At 34.4% G+C, this 22,003-nt stretch overlaps 1 protein-coding gene across 2 annotated transcripts in view; it reads left to right on the plus strand.

Moving 5' to 3' along the window:
- The window catches only part of LOC142328667 (serine/threonine-protein phosphatase 4 regulatory subunit 1-like), a 343,237-nt gene that overhangs the window by 265,272 nt on the left and 55,962 nt on the right, over positions 1–22,003 (plus strand). For both annotated transcript variants that reach the window (XM_075372572.1, XM_075372571.1), the window contains one exon: positions 13,438–13,544. In XM_075372572.1, coding sequence (XP_075228687.1) covers positions 13,438–13,544 — 107 coding nt within the window. The remainder of the gene's footprint in view (positions 1–13,437; positions 13,545–22,003) is intronic.

The raw sequence follows: 22,003 nt of genomic DNA on the forward strand, positions 1-22,003 counted from the left end.
CATCTAATACGTCGTTAAAAATAATTTCGTATCATTTTCTAAGTACTCCTTCGTACTTTTAGGCAATTTAATAAGAAGGCTATACCTATTGCAATGAGTACTATGACTCCGGAAAATTTCGAAATATTCACTTTCCCTAGACCCCAAAACCGCCCTCAAAGTTCTCCTACTATTCTTTGGATAAGAGCCTAAAACTAATCTAAGTAAAGTTTTTGATATCACCAACCATTTGCGCAGGGGGTGAAAAAAAATGGGGTTTTGAATACAAAAAAGAATCACCTCCCTTAATAGGCACAATGTCAAATTTTTAAAGTGATTCTTAGTCCTCTAAACATTAGCTAAAACCCTTGTCTGAAACAATTTTTGTTATGACCAAAATGTTGCTGGAACTGTTAAAAAATGGGGCTTGTCGTATGATAAATATGTGAAACTTTTTTCAATGCAACCATTGTATTGAGTAAATTTGAAGTTTTTCTTAACTTTAAGGTGTACATCTTTGTATCCCCTACATAGCACCGGTGAAATCTACCTTTGCCTTTCGGCATGCTGAAAGGATTTTTTTTTTACATTCGGTACTAGTTAATGGAATCTATAAGTGAACATGAAGTCCGTGATTCGTTCCACAATTTGTATGATTTTTCGAGTAGTTCAGAAGTTGACAGTTTTCGGAGCGAGTTGTTGAGGAATTTTAATATTCTCTTAGCCTTGTCCTACGAATATTTACCGATGATCATCGACTTGTCATTATTTTATGTCTTTTCCCAAATTTATGTTTAAAACTATCATGTTTTATCTTTAAAAACCTAAAATTGATGTGTCGACTGGATTTTATATGGATTTTTTTCTCATCCTGTGTTAAAGTAACTATTTGAATGATATCTAAAAATCTTAAGTCTCCAATTTTAATCGAATTTTGTGTGTCGTATGTTTTTTTCTTTGTAACTCTTAAATCGAGTTACTTTTTTCTAGATTAATCTCTTGACTTTCTCTTTCGAATCCGTTTCTTTACCCTGTTTAGCCTCCGGTAGTACCGTTTAGATAATACTTCAGAGGATGTATGAGTGTGAATGAAGTGTAGTCTTGTACATTCTCAGTTCGACCATACCTGAGATGTGTGGTTAATTGAAACCCAACCACCAAAGAACACCGGTATCCACGATCTAGTATTCAAGTCCGTGTAAAAATAGCTGGGTTTACTAGGATTTGAACGCTGGAACTCGACTTTCAAATCAGCTGATTTGGGAAGACGCGTTCACCACTAGTCCAACCCGGTGGGTTTCTCTTTCGAATCCTGGTTAGTTGCAAGTTTACTCACGATAGGATTTTATTTTTAATGTTTTCAGGTATGTGTCACAAGTAAGTTTGTAAAATACGTATCTTCAACTCATTTCACGGAGATATCACAGTTTTGAAACTATGAGAAACGTGACTAGATCTCTTCGAACAATCGTATGTTTTTCATAGTTTTCGATGTCATAAACTGTTTTGTCTTTCGATGGATAAGTCAGATTGTGCATTCGTATTAATTAAAAACTGTTAGCTTAAAAAGTAGATAGTTCGCCGAGTAGTAGTTTTAATCGGGATGTTATCAATTATTTACGCTAGAAGTTGTTTCGTTGTACTAAAAATATTTTCATTGTATCTCCCCGGCCAGTTGTTGTACCTGATGTTTAATCCCTTTCGGTGGTGGGTGGTGCGCGGGCCATCTGTAAAGCTCTGTTCAAGAAAGATCGTTAATAGCACGTCTTCCACCGAAAATGTCCTGTTGCCACAGCCGGAATTAGTGCATGATACAGCGAACGGATATTTTCAGTATAGGAATTAGAGAACAAAAAAAGAACGGCAACTTTTTGATCCTTCAAAACGAAAGATTCTTTTTATGAGTTTTCAGTGAAATGACTGCTAGTTTTTTGATATTTCGAACGGATTAACCGCGTTTCGTTCCTGTAAAATTGTAGGACTTTTCTGCCGGTGTTAATCCGAAACCGGTTTTTTTCCGTTAGGCAGTAGTTGTAGTTTGATTTGTGGGGGCTCTTAACTCGAAGGTAAAATTTCCTCAGCGGTAAGTTTCAAGCGGATCGATCTCGTAACTGTATTTTAAATAATTGCGCTATTTTTCAAGCGCCTCTGTTCTATTTTGCGATTCCTTTTCAAATTCTCGGCAGATTTTCTTTGATGAGGTAGTAGTAATTCGACTACATATTCACCTATATTATTACATTCGCCTGATAACCGGACCGTGACAATTACAGCAGAGGCGCTTTTCTCTGTAGTATTTCGACAGCATCTTAACAAAACCTGCGTAGATTCAAAACTTCGGCCGACCGTTCTTTGATTGCTTAGGGTCTTAACACGCGATTGAAAATTCTAATACGTATTCGATGATGGAATCGTGTGTCCCACGGGCTTCAACTCTTGTTTTATTCGAGCGCTCTTTAGCTTGTCTTGTTTTTGTGGTTGATTAAAATTAAACAAAGATTTATAAATTTAAATATTATTTATGTCATCTTCATATTCTTGTATTTCTTTGATTTTACTAAATCCAGGATGTTTAATTTTGAAGCACGGGTTACGGGTGTTCGTTGTGTTAATTTTTTTTTTAATTCTTCGTTTTTCTAAAATAATTTTAAATTGTAATTCATCTCAGTCTTTAACGACTAATTTTTTTTTATATATGAACTTTCATTTAGTAGGAACTTTAAGTTACTTCTACTTAGTTTAAAAATAGTTTCTTTTTATATTTTTTTTTTTTAGAACTATCAAAAGTTTTTTCATGCCGCGCACAGGTTATCCTTTGCAGGTATTTTCTTTTCCTAATTATATTTTGTAATTCTTATTTTTGTGTCGTATTTTGTACATGGGAAGTAAAGGTTTATTTTCTTTATCCTTTGCAGGTATTTTGTTTTTCCTAATTATATTTTATAATTATTTTTTTTTGGTGTCGTATTTTGTACGTAGGAAATAAAGGTTTATTTTCATTCATTCGTTCAATTTTCCATGTTTTTTTAATCTTATGTATATAGCTTATGTAAACATGATTAGTATAACTAATCGTGTTTTTTATCGTGTTAGTATATTACTTTTACGTTACATAATTGTGATTATGTGTAAGTGTTAACCCAAGATATATTAATTTAATGCTCCATTTATATAAAGTCTTTTTGAGTTGTAAGTGGTGTTTTCGAAAGCATTTATGAGAAAAAAAATACAGTTGTTTATTTTTGTGGTCGTGCGAGTTTTACTACTGCTGTCTTATTTTTTAGGTCTTCATTTTCCTTCACATTTTCAGCTTTGGTGATTTTTCCGCCTTTTTCTTCGATGTGTAGATTTTCGGCTTTTTATATTTGTTGCTTACTTTTTTTAACTGCCTTTTTATAAACAATGGTTGCATTTAGAATTCTGTTTGATTTCATATTTTTCACAACATCGTTTCGGGAAGCCTTGTAATTACGCGATGCTTTCGTACGTATCTGAACTAGGCTGTATGTATGACATATTTTTGTTTAAAACATGTTTAAAAATGACGTTAATAATAATTTTTCTGCCAGCGATTGACGTCATTATGAAGCGTGTTATCGAGTTCAAATTGTGCTATGAATGAAATGTTTATCTGAAATGTGGTTTTATGTATTTTGATAACGATTGCACCACCGATTTGCATCCTGCGAATTATGACGAATTACTTTAGTACAGTGTTTTTTTTGGTTATAATGTGCCATTTTTGTTAGTGTATAAATAGTTGAATTTCTTATCTAATCGCTTTACACTTTATTATTTAACAATAATTATGTTACGTAAATCAGGAAATTGCGTTAAAAATAAATTAACGTCGAAAGTAAATTTAGGAAGATAGTTTTTTAAAAATAATTTTTTCAACCTTTTTTTACTTGCAAGTATTGTTTTTGGGGTTTTACCTGTCACCGAATTGAAATTTTTGGAACAAATATGCTATTTGAAATTTTAAAATGTTACGTACTTTTTTCCTTCTCTAATTTAATGACAGACGTTCAAAGAAAATAGATTCGGTTTGTTGGTTGATATATGGAAAAACACTCGACGAGAGTGTCGCATCTGAAATTTAATAAAGGCATCGCCGTCGCTACCGATCATTTAAAAAACCAAATATGCGAGGAAGTCTCGTTAAAGGAAAATAAAACTGTTAATTAGCTGCATCTTATTAAACGTTGTGTCGTTCAGGATAAGGCTTTGAAAATTCTCTGCCGAGTTTTTTTTTTTATTTGAACGATAAAGAAGGTGGTCTTTCTTTGCTTATTCCTAAATGGAAGACTGCGTAATTTCACTTTTCACCTCCCCCCCTCCGCTAAAACCCATCAATTGTCAATTTTTTTGCCGCAAGTAATTCCAGTTGAAAATGATTTTTTTTTTTTTACGACGTATTGGAACAAAAATTCTTTGGTGAAGTTAATGTTAGTTTTTTCCACTTTTAATATATTCGGGTTTAATTTACTTTTTAGGAAAATTTTAATCTTATAATGTGGGGTTCCGCTTCTCCCTGTAGGAGAGTATAGATTTTGCTTCTCGAGAATGTATTCTAAACCTGCTAATTAATAACGTCTTAAATAACGTTTAAATCGATTGTTATTAATTTAGTTTTCTCTACAGATTACGTTAACTAATTTACTGCAATTATCCAACACACCTAATCTGTATTAATTTACCCTCCTTTCTGTAATTTTACTATTTAATCGGAACTTTAACATTACTACCGAAGTCCGCTCATTTTATTTCGCTTGCGAAAGTGTAGTCCTTGTTAGTTTGTATGCGGCAAATGTACGACTGCATTCTTTCTGCATCGTTAAACATAACGCTGCGTTACTCTCGGACTATCGTCGGTCGCGGAACAACGTCTACGAAGAATTATTCATGTGGGTCGTGATGTTATTTTCCAGCATAAGATTTACGCCGTCTTACTTATCGTTCCCGTACACGTTTATATGCAGACGTAATGTAGTTTCAGTCGCTTGCTTCTGTCAGCGATGCTGGAATTCATTTGTTTTGTTTGTTGTACGCCTTAAGCACGTGCAGATTAGCATAGCGACTGTAATGTTATTAGTGACGAGACGTCTAGGAATGCGTGGTAATTGTTAAAAGAGTTCGGTTGTGTTAATTACAGTGTACGTAATTTACGCACTTCTCTTGTGGGTTACAGATACATATTTATATTAACGTGTTGCCGGGTATTTAATTCCACGGAAAGTATTGTAGCCGGTAGCAAAACCTGGATTTTTCTGATTAACGTGTAGGTTTTAATGAAGTTGAATATCCACATTTTTTAAAAAGAGTATTTGTTGGATATGGACCGGATATGTTGAATTGAATTCGTTGTATGTAAACCTATCAGCGGCTTATGTGCAAATTTTCGTCTTTAACAGTAATTTATTAGTGTGTGAACGGGCGATGATGAAAAGCTTATTTATGTAAAATAAATAATTAGTCGATCGCATGTACGGTTTAGATTTTATTCTAAACCGTATATATACTAGTATTTAGATTTTATTCGCTTCGATCTCTTGGATAAAAGTTACTTGTAGCCACCAAAAAATTAACCGTCCGAGCTTCTAGTTCGTAATTTTTGTGAAGCCGGATTCGTTTGCCTTACTGACGTTCTAACGTTAAAAGAGTACTACATTTTCTGTTTCACTCTGAACGGAAATGAAATATATTATTTTTACGTTATGTAAAATTTCACGATGATTTTCGTTTGGAATTTTATATCTTATAAAACCTTTGCCCGGTCACTTCGAGTAATGTTACTGGTTTTCTGAAAGATGTTTCGTACAAGCATGCTTCCAAAATCATTTCCATATTAACGAAACGTTAATAAATATTCCGATCGTTGTAGAAACGATTCGGAGGTTCAGCTTTATCGGATGGAACTGCGATTCTTACCGCCTATTTTGTACCGACCAAACCGGAAACGGTCTGAGTTCCCGAGTCGGTCCGCACTAGATCTTCGGCGTATTCCATGTTGATATCTGCCGGAAAATCTACGCTTAAAATTTTAAAATACGGAAGGGAAAAAAATTAAGGAGGACCGATATCGAGATCGAACGACGACCTACCCGCGAAGTAGCCGCACGATTGCTCCAGCTCCTCCTCACGGGTGTCTGTTCCGACCACAATCCTTCGGAAAATACTGATTGTTTACCGGAGATGAAATCTACCCAGATATAAAATATACGCTACAACAAAGCAGCTTTTCTTGCAGCATCCGGTAACATATTCCTGGTTCCTGAAGAAGCAGTGTTCAGTCCGAGTTATAAACATCTATATGTTTGAATTATTATATATATATAGTGGATTTTGGTTACATCAGTAATAACTCGCACGTGTTCTATGATCGCTTTAAAGCTATTTAATTTAATTTTTAACTGTGTATAGCCGAGGCGAAAAGTGAAATCGTGTTTTTCCCGAATTTAAAGTTGTTATATTAATAATTAAGTGATAATGATCCATTTTCCCCTCCCCTGGGATTATTGGAAATTATTTTGTTCAACCTAGGTTGAAAAAAAAATTTAACTAGGTGCTGTACACATTAATTTTATTTATACCGAGTGTATGCTAACAGCAGAGTGCAGATTATTTTCGATTGTGGGTAATACACGTCTATTAAGACTTATTTTTCCACCGAACGTTCTGCTGCATTTATCTTGGGATATTTTATTGTTATTTTCAACCTTTTTTTTGTTTTATGTTCAGTACTGTTGGGAATGGAAGGAGTGAAAAACTATTGCAGCGGCAGCATAATTTTGCCTAGAGAGTCAAATCCTGTCGTCACGGTGATACGAGATCGTTCTGTCTGGAAGTGTACAGAACAGTGACGCTGTTATATAGTAAATGCACGGAATTTAAGGTAGGAAGGTCGTTAATTGTGAATGAACGAGTACTTGCCAGCGGTTGAACCGCGCTACTATGTACTATATACTCTGGGCACCGTTGTTTTGTTAGCGTTTACAATCGATCGCCGCCTCCTGCCGACCTTCTTCCGCGCCGGCGCCGCCGAAATCGAAAGTCTGTTGACCTTGTAGGCCCCACCCTACGCAGATGCTAGTGTATACCCGTACCGTACCTTCCGTCTATCCTTCCCTTCGTCCTTTCTGCTTCATCACTATACACCCTATCTACAAAATCAGCCCCTACACGCGCACACTATTCTCCTTTCTAAGCCCCTTCAAAGCCCTCCCTCCCATCGATCTCAAATCACCTTAACTATCCTCCCCTGTACTTTAAGACTCGCATCGCTTGTCCGTCTTATCCTTCGCTCTCTCGTCGTCCGAATTAAGATCTTTATCGTCAAACGAAATAAATAAACTGGGTTTGTCGTCGCCTCGGTCGCTGTATTTAGCTTCCTGCATTTTCTTTTATTCATTTTTGTCCCTCCTTGTAGAAGTATGAAGTTTCTTTTTTTTTTTAATTTAATCTTGTCTGTAGTACGGTTACTAATCGGACTCAGTACAGCTTGTTAATATGTGCGAGCAGTTTTTCTCGTCACATAGGGTTCCTAGAAGAGCTTTTCTCAAGCTGGGGGTCGCGAAATTAGCGTACAACTTTACTCGTAAACAGTAATAAAATCATTTATATACATTCTGCTTACGTTTATAAATACACGTGCAAAAAATAAATTATGAGATGGTTGTTCGTTTTTTATTTAAAAGTTTCTCCGTATGTGGATCTATTTTAGAAACGAAAGCAAATCGTTTTCAAGAGATAAAAGACTATTCCTATATTTAGTTTTCAGCGCAACCATAAACTAATACCCATTTTACAGAGGTAAGATGCGGCGAAAGGGATAATTTTTTCAATGCTTCTGTGACTGAATTTCCACATTCACTTCGACGGTCAAACCAAAGCGTACCTAAATCTTCAGATGTCACTAATAGTTATAACGTTTTACCGGCAGACATTTCGATTTAGCAGCTGCAACAACGTTTTTGCTGAGCGGGTTCAGTACCCGCCTCTCCGAGATATCGTTTTTATCTTTCGGGAAATACTGCGCTAACTGAAACGGTTCACGCAAATGCATCTTCGTACTATTTAAACTAAGATGAATAATAGTGTCTTCTTCATCCAACATTTTCTCATTGTAACTAGAAGTGAGTAGAAACATATCAGAATTTTACTTTGAAAGCGAATAATCCTGATATCATTTTCATTGCTGAAAGCTGATAGCTTTCATGTGATAGCACATTGAAAGCTGATATCAGCTTTCATTAAGCTTCTTAATGAAAGCATGTCATAAATAAAATGTTTCTATCACATCTTTGTAAATTCACATTCAAATCGTTTGAATGGGAAATTACGTCAGCTAAGTAAGCTGACGTAATTGATGTATTTTCAATAACATACTCATTATTGTATATAAACATGGAGTAAGGCGTTTGTTTATCTTGAAAAATATTAATTCATAAAACAATTCCAATGACCTGGTTAGCACTTTTTCTCCGCGTATCATCTGACTTCTGTATGGAAAAGAAGAGAATTTTTTCCCCGCCCATTTCGTTGCATAGCTAAGCAAAAATTAGCCATTTTTACAGCTGTAAAAAGAATCTGTTTGAAATTTTCTGGCATATGTTTTGTGGCAAGAACATGTGCGTGAAGGAAGCAGTTTTTCCATTCCGCTTTTGGTATAAGACGATCTTTTATGTTTTCCTGAAATCCACTGTTTTTCCTTTTATAGCTTTGCAACGTCGCTACGTACTGCAATACATTTTCTCCGATCTATTTTATAGTTTTTAGTAACTTCGTGAAAACATCAAATAAAAGTTTTCGTTTTTCCCCCACAAAGTTATCAATTTCGCATAACAATCTAATTGGAAAAATTACAAACGTTGCATCGTTTGACCACACACTAAAAAAACCAAATCCTCATTTATTATTTTCAATCCCATTACATGAGCGGGCATTTATTTGCAAAACAACCTTTTCTTTGTTTGATCTGTCACTTTCGCACTCATATCTCAGAAAACTTAAGTACTGAAAAATGTTTGCCATATCAGTTGATTCAACAGATTATGCTAAAAAAATCACTTGCCGAATTATCTAATCGTGAACATCGGTAACCATGTCGTCGATCTTCCTTCATACTGTTTCGTTAGAAAGCGTAATTTTCTTCTGCGCCTATTAAAATACTGATCATATCAATTGCCAGAAAAATAGGCAACATTTTTTCTGCGATTTTATGGGGTTTGGAAATCTTAGCTACCATTAATGCTACTACGAGTTAAGATGCTTGAAGTCTACTTCTATCAATACAATTTAATTTACCAATCGAAGCTTGTTTATTTCTCAAAGTATGTAATTTTTTTCGAAAATTCCAAGGGTTTGCTTTTATGATCCGGATTTTGTGACTAATTAATGTTGTTGGCTTAATGTTTTCACTGGTGAGGACTTGAAAGAGCTTTCTATCCAATTAGGCAAAACCATAATTTAAATGTCGTACATTTTGTCTTTTAATCAGTCTATTCACCGGTTGTTGGATCACTTCGGTTTTTCACAAATTATCCAATTTGCTTAAGAATCTAACTGAAAAAAAGAAAAGAAACCCACTTATACAGTTTGTCCACAGACTAAAAAAAACTGAAACTCAATTGTTATTTTTAACGAAACTACGCGGTTTATAACTTAAATTAAGGCAACAGACGCACACCTGCATTCGAAACGAAATTGACTTTATGCAATTCCTTACGCCTCTTTCACATTGCTGAGAGCACGACTTGTTTAAACGTATCATATGCATGTTCGAACATGACGCTCTCACAGCTGATATTATGCAAGCACACCTAATTATAAGAAACACTTGTGTATCAAGTTGGAACCTGTAAATTGCTCATGATGTACACTCATACACGCATGTTCATACCCGTAGCTATCAACGCAGGTAAATCGTTTTAACTATTGGATGGGGTTTGAGAATCACTCTACCTATAATGAACGATTCTGCTGTTGCTGGATGTTGCGGTTCGCAGGCCAAGTTTGAGTTTCCATTTCCCGAGATATTAATACCGAAATTATCGGCCACCGTAGTATTCTGTAGCGCTTAAACGATTCTTTTCCTGCTTGGTTTATTCACACGGCTTGACCGTTGATTTAGAGTAACGTATTCTGTTTTGCGTCATTGTTCGTATTCCCTGATGAATAAAAATGCTCGGTACGACAGAGGAAAGTGATTCGAAACAAAGTCGCTTTAATTTTTTACTTCCGTTGAAGCTTCTTGATTTATAAGACGGAAAAGGTAAAGAATTTTTTTTCGAGAGGCGCCAGCCGAAGTGGCTCCTGTCGTATTCTCATTGTTGACTTGTCATTTGTTAAAAATTCCGCAGGAGAAGTCCATTAGATCGATTTAAATGAGGATCATATGGGTATAAAAGATCTCGGTTTTTTCAGTCCGGATACAATGGATGGATTCCCGCTATCATCTCGGATCCATGAATCTATTAGATTGCATATAAAGTTGCCAGAAAAAAATTGTCTAATTATATTTAAACTACAAACAAATTACTGTTTGCAGTAACACCGAGAAGTTTAATTTTTGTGTTGTCAAACCTATATACTCTAGTGAAAGCTGCCAGATTGAAGAAATAATATTCTTTAGTAATTGAATACGTTCAAAATGTTTCTTGTATAAATTTCTGCAAAAATTTAAAGAGCAGTTACATTTTATGTAAAATACTTAGTGTATCCAAATGTTGTATTTTTTTTATTTCCAAACAAGCTTTACGATAGCTATTTAAAAAGTGCTGGAATGAAGACTACCTCTTAGTTAATAGGTAAAACCGGTCAGATCTGTAAGCCGACTTCTTGGACTGTTGTTCCGAGTACCGTTGCAAATTGTCGATTAAGTGCTCGAAAAGAGCGATTTGGAACCGACGGTAGTGCCAAAAGGGATATTGTATGAGACCGTATGATCGTCGCTCAGTTTATGCCTTTGTATAAAACAAAAATGATATATATGTACATCTTTTCAGCTTAAAAGTAAAGTAAAGCGGTGTCGCTTATACCGTATTTAGGTTTTGTTTTGAGGAGGTGGTGGTGATTGTTGGAATGAGCGACTTCGACGTAACAGATGGGAGAAGGCCACTTATTTAGTTTTCGAGATATTTTTTCAATATTTTATTTTTTTCATTTCTTTCTACGTGTAAATTTTGTTTCATTCGATATCAATTGCCGTGAAGAAAGCTATCGACTGTACAATAATAGGATGGTACAAAGGTTATTATTAAATGCCCTATTAAACAAATAATTCAAAAGTTATTTTTCATAACTCTTATTACAGTTTTAGTTCTATGTATGCTATTTTTTGTCTCGATATTTTTATTTGCAAACTGAGCTTTGTGAAGTTCCCGGTTGCAAGACTACCACTTCTGTTCCTAGCCGTAATAGGCTTTACCGGAGGTCGTCTTTGCAATCCCATAAATCTGATGACATATCACTGTCCATTAGTTTGGCCTCTTATCAGGATGTCACCGATGTAAATCCTTCGACAGACATTTCCATCAGCATATTGATATACTCGACTCTACATTGTCGCCTTGGTTTTAAGCTTTTTCCAGTTTTTCTCACCTACTGTTAATTTGTAGCCCTCTCAACTACCTGATTGAACAGTTTCACAGAATCTCGTAACCGTTGGTGATGGAGGGAGAAATAGGACCCATAGAGATAGGCGCACTTTAATAGGAACAAACTAACCATTTTTAATAGCCAAATTTCACTGGACTGTACTATCAAACATGTTTTCAGTTGAGTCTACTAGAAACATATAAATTCTGTTTTCATGTTTTCATGCCCCTTAAACAAGAATGACATGCAACGACAGTTTTTTTAATAGACACCCAAATCTACCCATAAATTGTCAAAGTCAATTTTAATGAAATTCTAACAAAAAGCATAGACTGTCATTCGAATTGCTTCGTTTTTCTGAGCGAGGATAATGTTTTGGGGCACCGCAGCCCCATCACAGAGTTTCTGGCACAACTTACCTCCATCCTAAAAACGAATAGTTCAGTTAACCACGGCTCGATGCCAAAACTCCCGTCTTGGCGAAGTAAGCTCCTAGGCGGACCCCCTAGCTATCCGGGTTTGCTACTCGTATTCCTATTAGTGCATCAGGATTCTTCAGCCATTTTACGCAGGGCCAGAAACCTAAGGAAGCCAACAGCTTTATTCCACTGTTGGGGTTTTCAAATTATTACAAATCTAAATCGGAATTAATTCTTCAGAGTCGAGTGAGCCTCGTACTTTGTACAGACATACAGGACATTGTGTACATTGTCGATAACTACATTCAGTACATAGACTTGATCCAGTCAAGCCAAACCTAGCCAGCTTATCTCTAGAAACATCATGTCGAGAAAGAAACCTAGGAACGTGGTGATTGGAGGAGAACCCATCTAGCAACTTGGAAAACTTTTACGTCCGTCAGATGATTCATTCTGACTACCATGAATGGAATCCTTGACCTCTGTTTCTTCCATGTGCGCGGAGATGAGTTGGCCCTTGTCATCGCGTTTCATTTCTGGGTTTTTTCGCATCCACATTCTTCGTAAAACGTAACCGTTTTTATTTTATTAATTGTGCCCAAGCAAACAGATGTAAAGTTACTTTTGTTCGAGTTTGTTAAAATGTAATAATTAGTAATTCAAACGTTGTTTAAAATTTTTTCTGCAACCTCTCAACAGTTTTTTAAGTTAGGGTAGTCTGTTCGGGGTTAGAAATATTACCCTCTTTTGATCTGTAATGATTAATTAGAAATCGAGACAATTTTAAGAACGTGAAACACGGAAACCTGGGGAAGTGACTCTAGTACGAAACCTACGTTCAAAAAATAATTGATTTTTTTTTCTCAGTTTACAATTTTTTTTTTAATGAAAAGTATGGTCTCTTGGTGAGTGTGGTGGAGGTGAAAATTAGTTATCTTTACGTTTTGAGGAATACGGAAATACCATTCATTGAAATTGGGGTTTCCTTTTATATTTTAGGCTTATGTTTAAAATTTTTAGGCTCGAAAAAATAATCTCATTGAAATTTAGATTTGAATTTCAAATTTATACGCGAGCCGTGTTTAAGTTTCGCTGAATTTAAGGATTATTTATGATGCTGCAATTTTCAACGTTGACTTTTCTTTATCTGTAGTATCTATTGGTTAACAGGTATTGTTCGTCGTAATCTGGTAGCGTTTACCTACTTTGAAGTTCATGATGATGGGAGTAAAAGAATACAAAATAATGAAAAATAGAGTCTTCTTGCGCAAAACTGCTCAACGCTTTTTTTATATTGTGTTAAGGCATTACACTTGTGTAAAGTGTTTCAGTATGTTCTGTTGATATGTGTTATCGCTATCGCAAGCATTATTAATCGATACGGTTTTAATTAGTTTTTGTTGTTTTGTCAAATAATTTTTTTTTTTGTTTTTTTTTATAGGCAAGTGGCATGCCGTGCTCTGTTAGAACCGTTAAAACTTTTAGCAGAGAGCCCGGATGATGTCGAAAAGTTGTTCGGGATAATCGTTGTATTATCCGAAAATAAAGGTTAGTATACTAGTATTATTTAAATTTTGTTTACGTATTCTGTAGTTTACTCTTACTGAATTTTAAAGGACTTTGTTCCCGGAATTATGTAGGAAAATTACATAATCTTTATGACGAATTCGTTTGTTGTAAAATTAACATATCGGTTCCTGCTTTAAAAGTGGTTTCATCTCCTGTTGAGACGGTTTTTGTTCAATAACCGACTTCGTTGTTGAATTCTGATCCGCTAAAAGTTTGCTTTCTTGTCGGAAGGTGTTTTTGAAGACCCGTTGAGATATGGAAAAAGTCTGTTCGAAACAATCGTGAACTATTTATATTATTAGAATTAAGTTTGCGATTGGTAAGTTAGAAAGCCTCTCTCAAAACTAAAACATGGGCCGAGTATAGTCGCCGCAAGAGTATAATTCAAAAATTAAATCTTTCGATACAAGATACGAAATAAAATACACTTTCAAATCGACCGTAAATTTATATTAATTGCAGTAAACTACTACAGGGAATAGATATTTAAAAAATACAATAATAGAATAGATAATACAATAGAATAGATATAAAATAATAAAACAAATTCCAATTTAACATAAGACATTTTGAGTAGATAACAAAAAATAGTAAATAACGGGTTGCTGTCTTATAAAGATACTAAATACATTTTTAAGAATGAATTTACCGACATGTTTATCCTAATTAACTTAAAACGACGTCTACGAGAAAAACAAATTCGAGGATTTTAATTTTAAAATCACTACAGCAAGTTATCATATATATATTCGATTTTTATCGAACGTAATACAAAAATATTTTACTGAATAGGCAAACCCCAAACTTCATGCACATCAGATAAATCAAGAACACAATCTCGTTATCAATACACATTCGCTATAATATTTCGGAAAGTTACATTAGTGGAAGAAAAGATTGTATTTTTTCCTTCCCGATCAATTTTTGCGTATTTATCACGTCAACTACTCCAATTTAAGATCATTTCAAGTAATATTAGTTTATGATTATTTTGTTTTTTTAATTTTATAATTACCGCTCTTTTTGATCATTAATTATATCCCTTTTTTATCTATTCAATCTTTCATGTTGTAAAAAAATACAACGTATTTCTAAGGTTGTTTTATGTCTAATTAGAACTGTTTATAATCAGTTGATTTCGAAGTCGAGAGTTCTAAGGTTCAGATTCTAGTAAAGTCGGATCTGAATACGGATTGGAATAGTCGGTCGTGGATACCGGTGTTCTTTTGTGGCTGGGTCTCGATTAACTTCACATCTCAGAAACATACATCACAGCAACTACATCGGCAGCACACAGAAGAAATTTACAGTTTTATTTTTATCCCTGCGATTCAATTATGTAATTCGACAGCAAAACTTAAGGAAATTCTCTTGACGTAATATTGTAAATAGTTACAAAACGCTTAAAAGATTTGTTAACCGGAAAATCACTTGACTTTTTTTGATGTTTTCAGGATTAAACACCGTAATCTTTACGCAAATGATTGTAATCGAACACAGCTCCATAGCAATGTATAACGGAAGAGGAATTCTAAACACCTTTGGGATATATTAATATTCGCCATTTCTAGATACGTTCGAAATCATATATTTACTGTATATAGTGATGAATATCGAGGTAACCGCGAGGGGAAATACGTACGGCATCGAACAGTGCCGGTAATATACTATTACACCCGGGCCGAGTATTATTATCACCATCGGCGACCGCGGCGTTATACTAATGTTTAATCAACAACACCGAAGGGAACAAATAAATGTCTGCCGTTCAATAGCGACGATTCACCGATAACAGAAGAGGTGTGTTAACCCGATAACAGGGTAAAGGGTTACGGGTTGCAGAAGAGGGGATAACGGTGGAAGGACGAAGGGCAATACGATCGATAGGTCGATGCATCCCGACACGGTCATCCGCCACCGCGTACAAAACGCTCAGATTACTTTATGTTACTTTTTCGCATTCCTACAGTTAAAATTCTTAAAATAAAAACAGCTCTACCGGAAAAAATCAGATTACTGGTGAGATGTTAAGAAGAGATTAATTAAAATACATAATTTTCAAAAGTTAAACAAGGTATAGATAACATATTTTAATCTTACAGAACTTAACCCACCGGGTTGGTCTAGTGGTTAACGCGTCTTTCCAAATCAGCTGATTTGGAAGTCGAGAGTTACAGCGTTCAAGTCCTAGTAAAGCCAGTTATTTTTACACGGATTTGAATACTAGATCGTGGATACCGGTGTTCTTTGGTGGTTGGGTCTCAATTAACCACACATCTCAGGAATGGTCGAACTGAGAATGTACTACAACACTTCATTTACACTCATACATATCATCCTCATTCATCCTCTGAAAGAATTACCTAAACGGCAGTTACCGGAGGCTAAACAGGAAAAAGAAAGAAAGAATCTTACAGAACTCGCACATCAGTAATTATATTAATCATTATTATTATCAAGCATACAAAACTGCTGACCAACGAAATAACACCACAATACATAATTTCGTAATTATAAAAAAACTACGTCTATACACCTACTGAATCTGATAATACTTTTTTGGGTTAAGAAAGAAAATCAAAGTATTTTTTTATTCAATTTCTTTAAACCCAAGACTGTTCAGCAGATAGTGCCGTGTTTGTGGACGAATTTATTGCAAGTAGCCCAAAATTTATGCTCGAGACTGCAATTCCTACGTTAAAAATAAGAAAAATGACTGTGTAAAGCTAATATAGTTCAACGATTGAAGTACAATTGAAATGAAATATTACAAAACTGGAATCAGGAAAAGTCAGTTGCACTAGAGTTTAGAAGCAAGATAAACTCTTTAAGCGAGGGCGAAATGTATCGCTTCAGGACTAGCTAACACTCTATGCCGAAAATAAACGGGCAGAATAAAAATCAAGCGAAGGCTTAGGTATTTTGTCGGTTACAGCATCTTTTTGAAACATCTTCAACATAACTCTCCTGGTAATTAATTACAAAAATATATAATTTTTTTTAAATTTCGTCAGATAACAAAGACGAAACAAAGATCGCGGGTTGCGTATTTGTGATTTCAGTATTAACGTTACGTACGCAAACCGTCTGTCTCTAGCTCATTTTCTGTTTAGCCTCCGGAACCACCGTAAGATATTACTTCCGAAGATGAATAAGGATGCTATGTATGAATGATGTGTAGTCTTGTAGAGTCTCACTTCGAGTAATTTTAATGGGCAGTCCTTTAATAGGCACCGTCGGTAGTTAGTTATTTACATAAAAAAGCCTTTATGTTAGCGTCGATATCTTCAATAGAAAAAATCCACAATTTTAAACTAATATTGTTATATGCACGGGTTTTATTTTGTGAATTCCTATTCGACGACAAAGAAAGGTGTTTTCAATCCTTCGATATGCAACGCGAATGGAAACCGTCAGAAGGCTAATGCCCTTACCGGCTCGAGTCTGGTAGCCGATGATGCGCCACCGGGCCGCGACAGAGGCAGATGTTCTCGCATTTGCGTGTGTGTTAGTTCACTCTGTAGTTATGTTCGGCGGGTAGGAGGGGATTACCGGATATGGGAGGCCGGAAGTGACCCCACGTGCGGGACCGAAATATCTATCGGGGTGCAGCTGCCCTCCGCTCTTACACGTCGTCATTTCTGTCTGTAGTTGTATCCGTCCGGCAGTTTTTCTTCCTTCAGCAATACCCGCTATTACGTATCGCTTCGGACGCATCTACTAAGCGTAAAACGCAGTGTATAAATTCGTATTTCGGAAGGAAAGGAAAAAAATATTTTTAATAATAGCGGTCTACTTACACTCCAAATCTAATATTACAACGACCTTCCAGTTATCTATTTATTTTTATTTAAACATGAACCTTCTTTTAAGAAAAAAAATTAATAACGTTTTCATTTCGGTATTATTTACAGATTATAGTCCTTTTATTCGTCTTTATTTATAATTTGTTCAATATTTGTCGGTTTTTTTCTTTCTCCGATGCCGGCGGACAAGCTTATCTAAACATGTGGTTCATTTCAACCGAATTTTTTTTTTTAATTAGTATTTTCCGTTCGTCGGTGGTGGAAGAATACATTTCAAAGCTAGTATCTAATATCCTAACGTTAAATACTTAACTGGAGGGAGTGTTTAATTATTTTATTTTATATTCGAGAGTATCGATTAATTTATTTTTAAACCATCGTTAAATACAATCGTATCGTAGTATATAATCTTATCTAGACTATTATAGTAAGGTTTATTTATATCAGCTTATTTACTGTCTCGGTGCCGGCCCGATGTCGCTTATTTCATTATAATAGATAATGTGAAATTATCGGTCCCAGTACGATCCTATTAGGGTATGAATGTATGTATTTAACATTGTATTCTGAAAACTTTAATTTATTTATAACCATGACGCACTATCGAGCGCGCAAGTGCTGCGTGTACCGGCATGCTATATTGTATCCGTATCGGAAACGTAGCCAAATAAAACTCAAGTTTTCCATCGATAAATCTGTAAACTATTGATAAAGTAGATTTTATAGAAGAGAATATCGGGAAAAGTGGGTTCGCCATTTGAGCAAGTATTTTTGGTTTGTGAGTTTGTTATCGTCGAATACGTCAGCAGTTAACAAGTACGAGGTTAGTGGAAGCCGATGTGCGTATAATGTATAATTAGTTAACTATATTTTTTGCGACCCTTTTCCGGCATTTGATGGAAGCAGAACGGAAAAAATGTATATCGTAAATCTTTTATAATTTTTTTTTTCTTCAGCGATTCATTTTAGATCGTTAAAGATTTTCGTTATGGCAATTTTTTTGTTTTTTGTTTAAAAGTTAATCCTGTATCAACGTGAGCGATCTTCGTTAGACGAATAAATTATTACATATTTTTATTATTTAATTCAATCGAATATATATATATATAAATTTAAACAAGTAACACACGTTTGAAAACTGCAGCTTATTCGTTTTAATTTTTTTCGGCTCCTGCCTCGTTGTACTTTCGTTTATACGATAAATTAATTTTCCCCCCAGAAAATCCGTAGGATAACTAAAAAATGAGTGCTAACTAAATTACAATCGAACTGAAGATGTTACACGTAGATTACAGTAAAATAAAGGCCTATTGTACGCGTTAGAATTCTGACAGATCGTTTTACGAGTTGAAATTTTTAGTAGGTCAGTGATAATAAAATCTGTATGAGTATAAAGTAGAGGACGGTCGGGTGTACTTGTACTCGTATATCGGCATTCTGGCCATTTGGAATATCTTAAATTGTCCACATAATTTAATAAATCTGTGAACCGAGAAATAATATTCAGATCGTGTGTGAGATAAGTTTTACGTCATCGGACATATATGTCAGCGATATAAAATATTTGTTTATAGAGTAATTATCGGCGCTCCATCCTGTTTTAACATTTCGAATGTGTGTGTAATCTTTTGCGTGTTTATTGTACGCTTTTTATTACAGTGTTGAAAACCGCTTATAAAATCGTAAAACTATATGTAATTAGAAGTAGATAAATAAAAATGACAGTTTACTACGATTCACGTCGTCTTCCGATGCATTGATCGTCACTTCCTGTAAATCCCTACTTTGATAAATCAAAATTCGATTTTATCGATTCTTAATTTGCGATACAACCGATTTCTGTTATGAAGCGGTTTAGATTAACGGACGTTCTCTAAGATCTACCAGTTTGTTTCAGCGTTCCTGTCATCAGATCTAGTGGAGTAATTCCGGGACAGGCCGGTTGAGGAACACCACATTTCTTTTGCGATTTTTTGATTGGTTTTTTCTGGCATGGAAACCATTTTATTTTATTTTATTTTTTTTTGCGTTACATTCAAACTTAGTTTTGTTGAGGAGAAATTAAAATAATTAACTTGCATTTTTTCGTTGAAATGCCTTCTCGTAAAGCGTTTTAACCTTTTAAGTCGGCTTTAATCGAGTTTCTTATCGTTTTAAAGCTGCTTTAAAACTTAACGATTAAATGAATACGGTATTCTAAGTTTAAATTAGATGAGGACGTGGAAGTAGAAAGGAAGTTATTAGAAACTATGGTTGTAGATTCTTCTGCTATGCGATCATTGAATGAGGAATTATATTTCAATATAAAATATAGACTTTTTGAGATATGTTTTTCATCGATATAACGCTTAAAATAATTCAAAACTGCTGTAATATTTGATATGTTACTGCAAAATATATCCTAAAAATTTTAAAACGTAATAATTGATGACAGTCCCATGTTGGCGGCGTAAATTTCGTCGATTCTCCCCTTTTTATGCTAACAGTAGTTAAAATTATCCTTTTTAAAAGGTTATATTTTTGACTTGTAAATTATATTTTATGTAACTACTTTCCGGAAATATTGAGCTGTAGCTTAAAGCCGACAAAGAATTTCAATTAGCTTACAATTTACTTCCCTAAGGCTGTTTGTTACTGGTTTCGAGAAGTAAATTAGATTAAACAATTTTTGGCAATCGTAAACTAGCCTAATTCTAATTTTAAGCACAAACAATATTAGAATATCTTTTGTAAATGAATGAGAGAAAAAGGAGAAGTTACGCCTAAGGTAGGGAAAGAAATTATTTTTATTAAAATTCGTTAAAAATCTAAGGTTTTTGGCTTAAGAATAGGTTTAGCCCTATATTTTTTTTTATCCGACTGAAGTTTTTTTAAGGAGATTTATTTACCCTCCTTTTTTACCGTGTTTTTGAAGAAAAATACGGTGTTACTTTAGGTCGCACGTTGGGGGTTGTAATTGAATTTTCTTTACGTTTTGAGGTTTGAGGAATACGAAAATACCATACACTTATAATGGAATTTCCATTTTTATATATATATATATATATATATATGCCTACGCATAAGATGTCGAAAATTTTCAAAACTACTAAATCAATTTCATTGAAATTTAGATATGTAGTAGTGTATCTGAAAATTTGATGATTAGTTCAGGTTGTTCAGTTACGCTTAATTTAAGGTGGACAACATAACTTCAAATTAGGTTATGTTGACGTTGTATTTTGTCATACATGTTTATTCAGCAAGTCACAGTGGTGAGTGAGCGAGTTAAAACTTTATACTTGTGTGCAGATCTACTCGTTATTTTTAATTATTTAATAAAATTACGGTTATAATTTAATTTTCTCATAAATAGAAAATATATTTTAACAAAAAATTATACAAAATTATCTTACAGAAAATATAAAAAGTAAAATGACAAAACGTAGGAGGTGTATTGTGCAGAACTGCGCAAATGTTTTTTTTTACTTGTAAATTGATTTTATCAATGTTTATTATATTTTTAATTTGCTTATATTACTTGTAATTATTAATGTCATATATCTTCAGGAACATCGATATTTATTTATACTCCGAATTAACTTCTTTTCTTTAAAAACTTAAACCTTTTGTCCGAGGTCTCAAGAGTGAAGTTTTTTAAACGATTATTTATTTATTTTTTGACCAGGCGTTCAGCGTAATCTCCAAGAAAAGTAGTATCCCCGTCTTATCCGTTAAGACTAGAAAACATTTAACAGAAAAAATTTTTAATTCCTTCTGTCGCCCGGGTGGTTGTCCAGAAAAAAACTGTGGTTGCAATGCGGGATTAAAAAACAGAAATTGACCAAGTACTGAACTCATAAAGTTTGTTGTTAAAAACAGGTGATGTTCAGGCAAAGGCAAAAGATAACAGTAATTATTATTTTTTTTTTTTTGTTGAGACAACGGCATTTTTGGCCGGTGATCGAGTCTAGCCTGTTCGATTATACTTTTTATTTCGAATACAAGTTTCCGTAGCCGTAAGATTTTTTTTAATAAAAAACAGTCATGTCGTTTCTTTCTTGTTGAACTCTTAAAATACATAATGTTAATCGTAATTATAAAACTGCGTTTAAATCTCTTCTACTTTACAAAAGACTTAAAACAAACCTTTCTTTTTTAATTGATGTATCATTTATTTACATCAAGATCTGCATCTAAAGTTCAGTTTTTATCTTATCGAATAAAACGAATTTTATGAGCTGTTTCTTTATTTCTGTAAAAAGATACAGGGTACGTTAAACGTAAACATTGTTTTTTTGTGGTTTTTTCCTTCCTCACTGTAAGTTTAGTTGGAATTGTGCAGTTTTAATTATTTTGTGTTTACCACCGTTTTGATTTCACTCATCTATTTACGTAAGAGTGGTCCAATGAAATGTACTCACCGTTTGTTAGTCTCGTGACAAATTTTGACACAGAGAAAGAATTATGGTATGTGTGAAATGACCACCAGCAGCTTCTATACAACGACCATTGCGCCGAACTGCACACCGAACTACGGCTGTTAGTGTATCTGGAGTAATGGCAGCACATGACTACGATTTTTTCACGTAGTTCGTGGATCGTATCTGGTTTTTGTAGATGTACATCATTATTGACGGTCTTCCAGAGATA

Source organism: Lycorma delicatula, chromosome 8, assembly GCF_047948215.1.
Source record: "Lycorma delicatula isolate Av1 chromosome 8, ASM4794821v1, whole genome shotgun sequence".
Taxonomy (NCBI): Eukaryota; Metazoa; Arthropoda; class Insecta; order Hemiptera; family Fulgoridae; genus Lycorma; species Lycorma delicatula.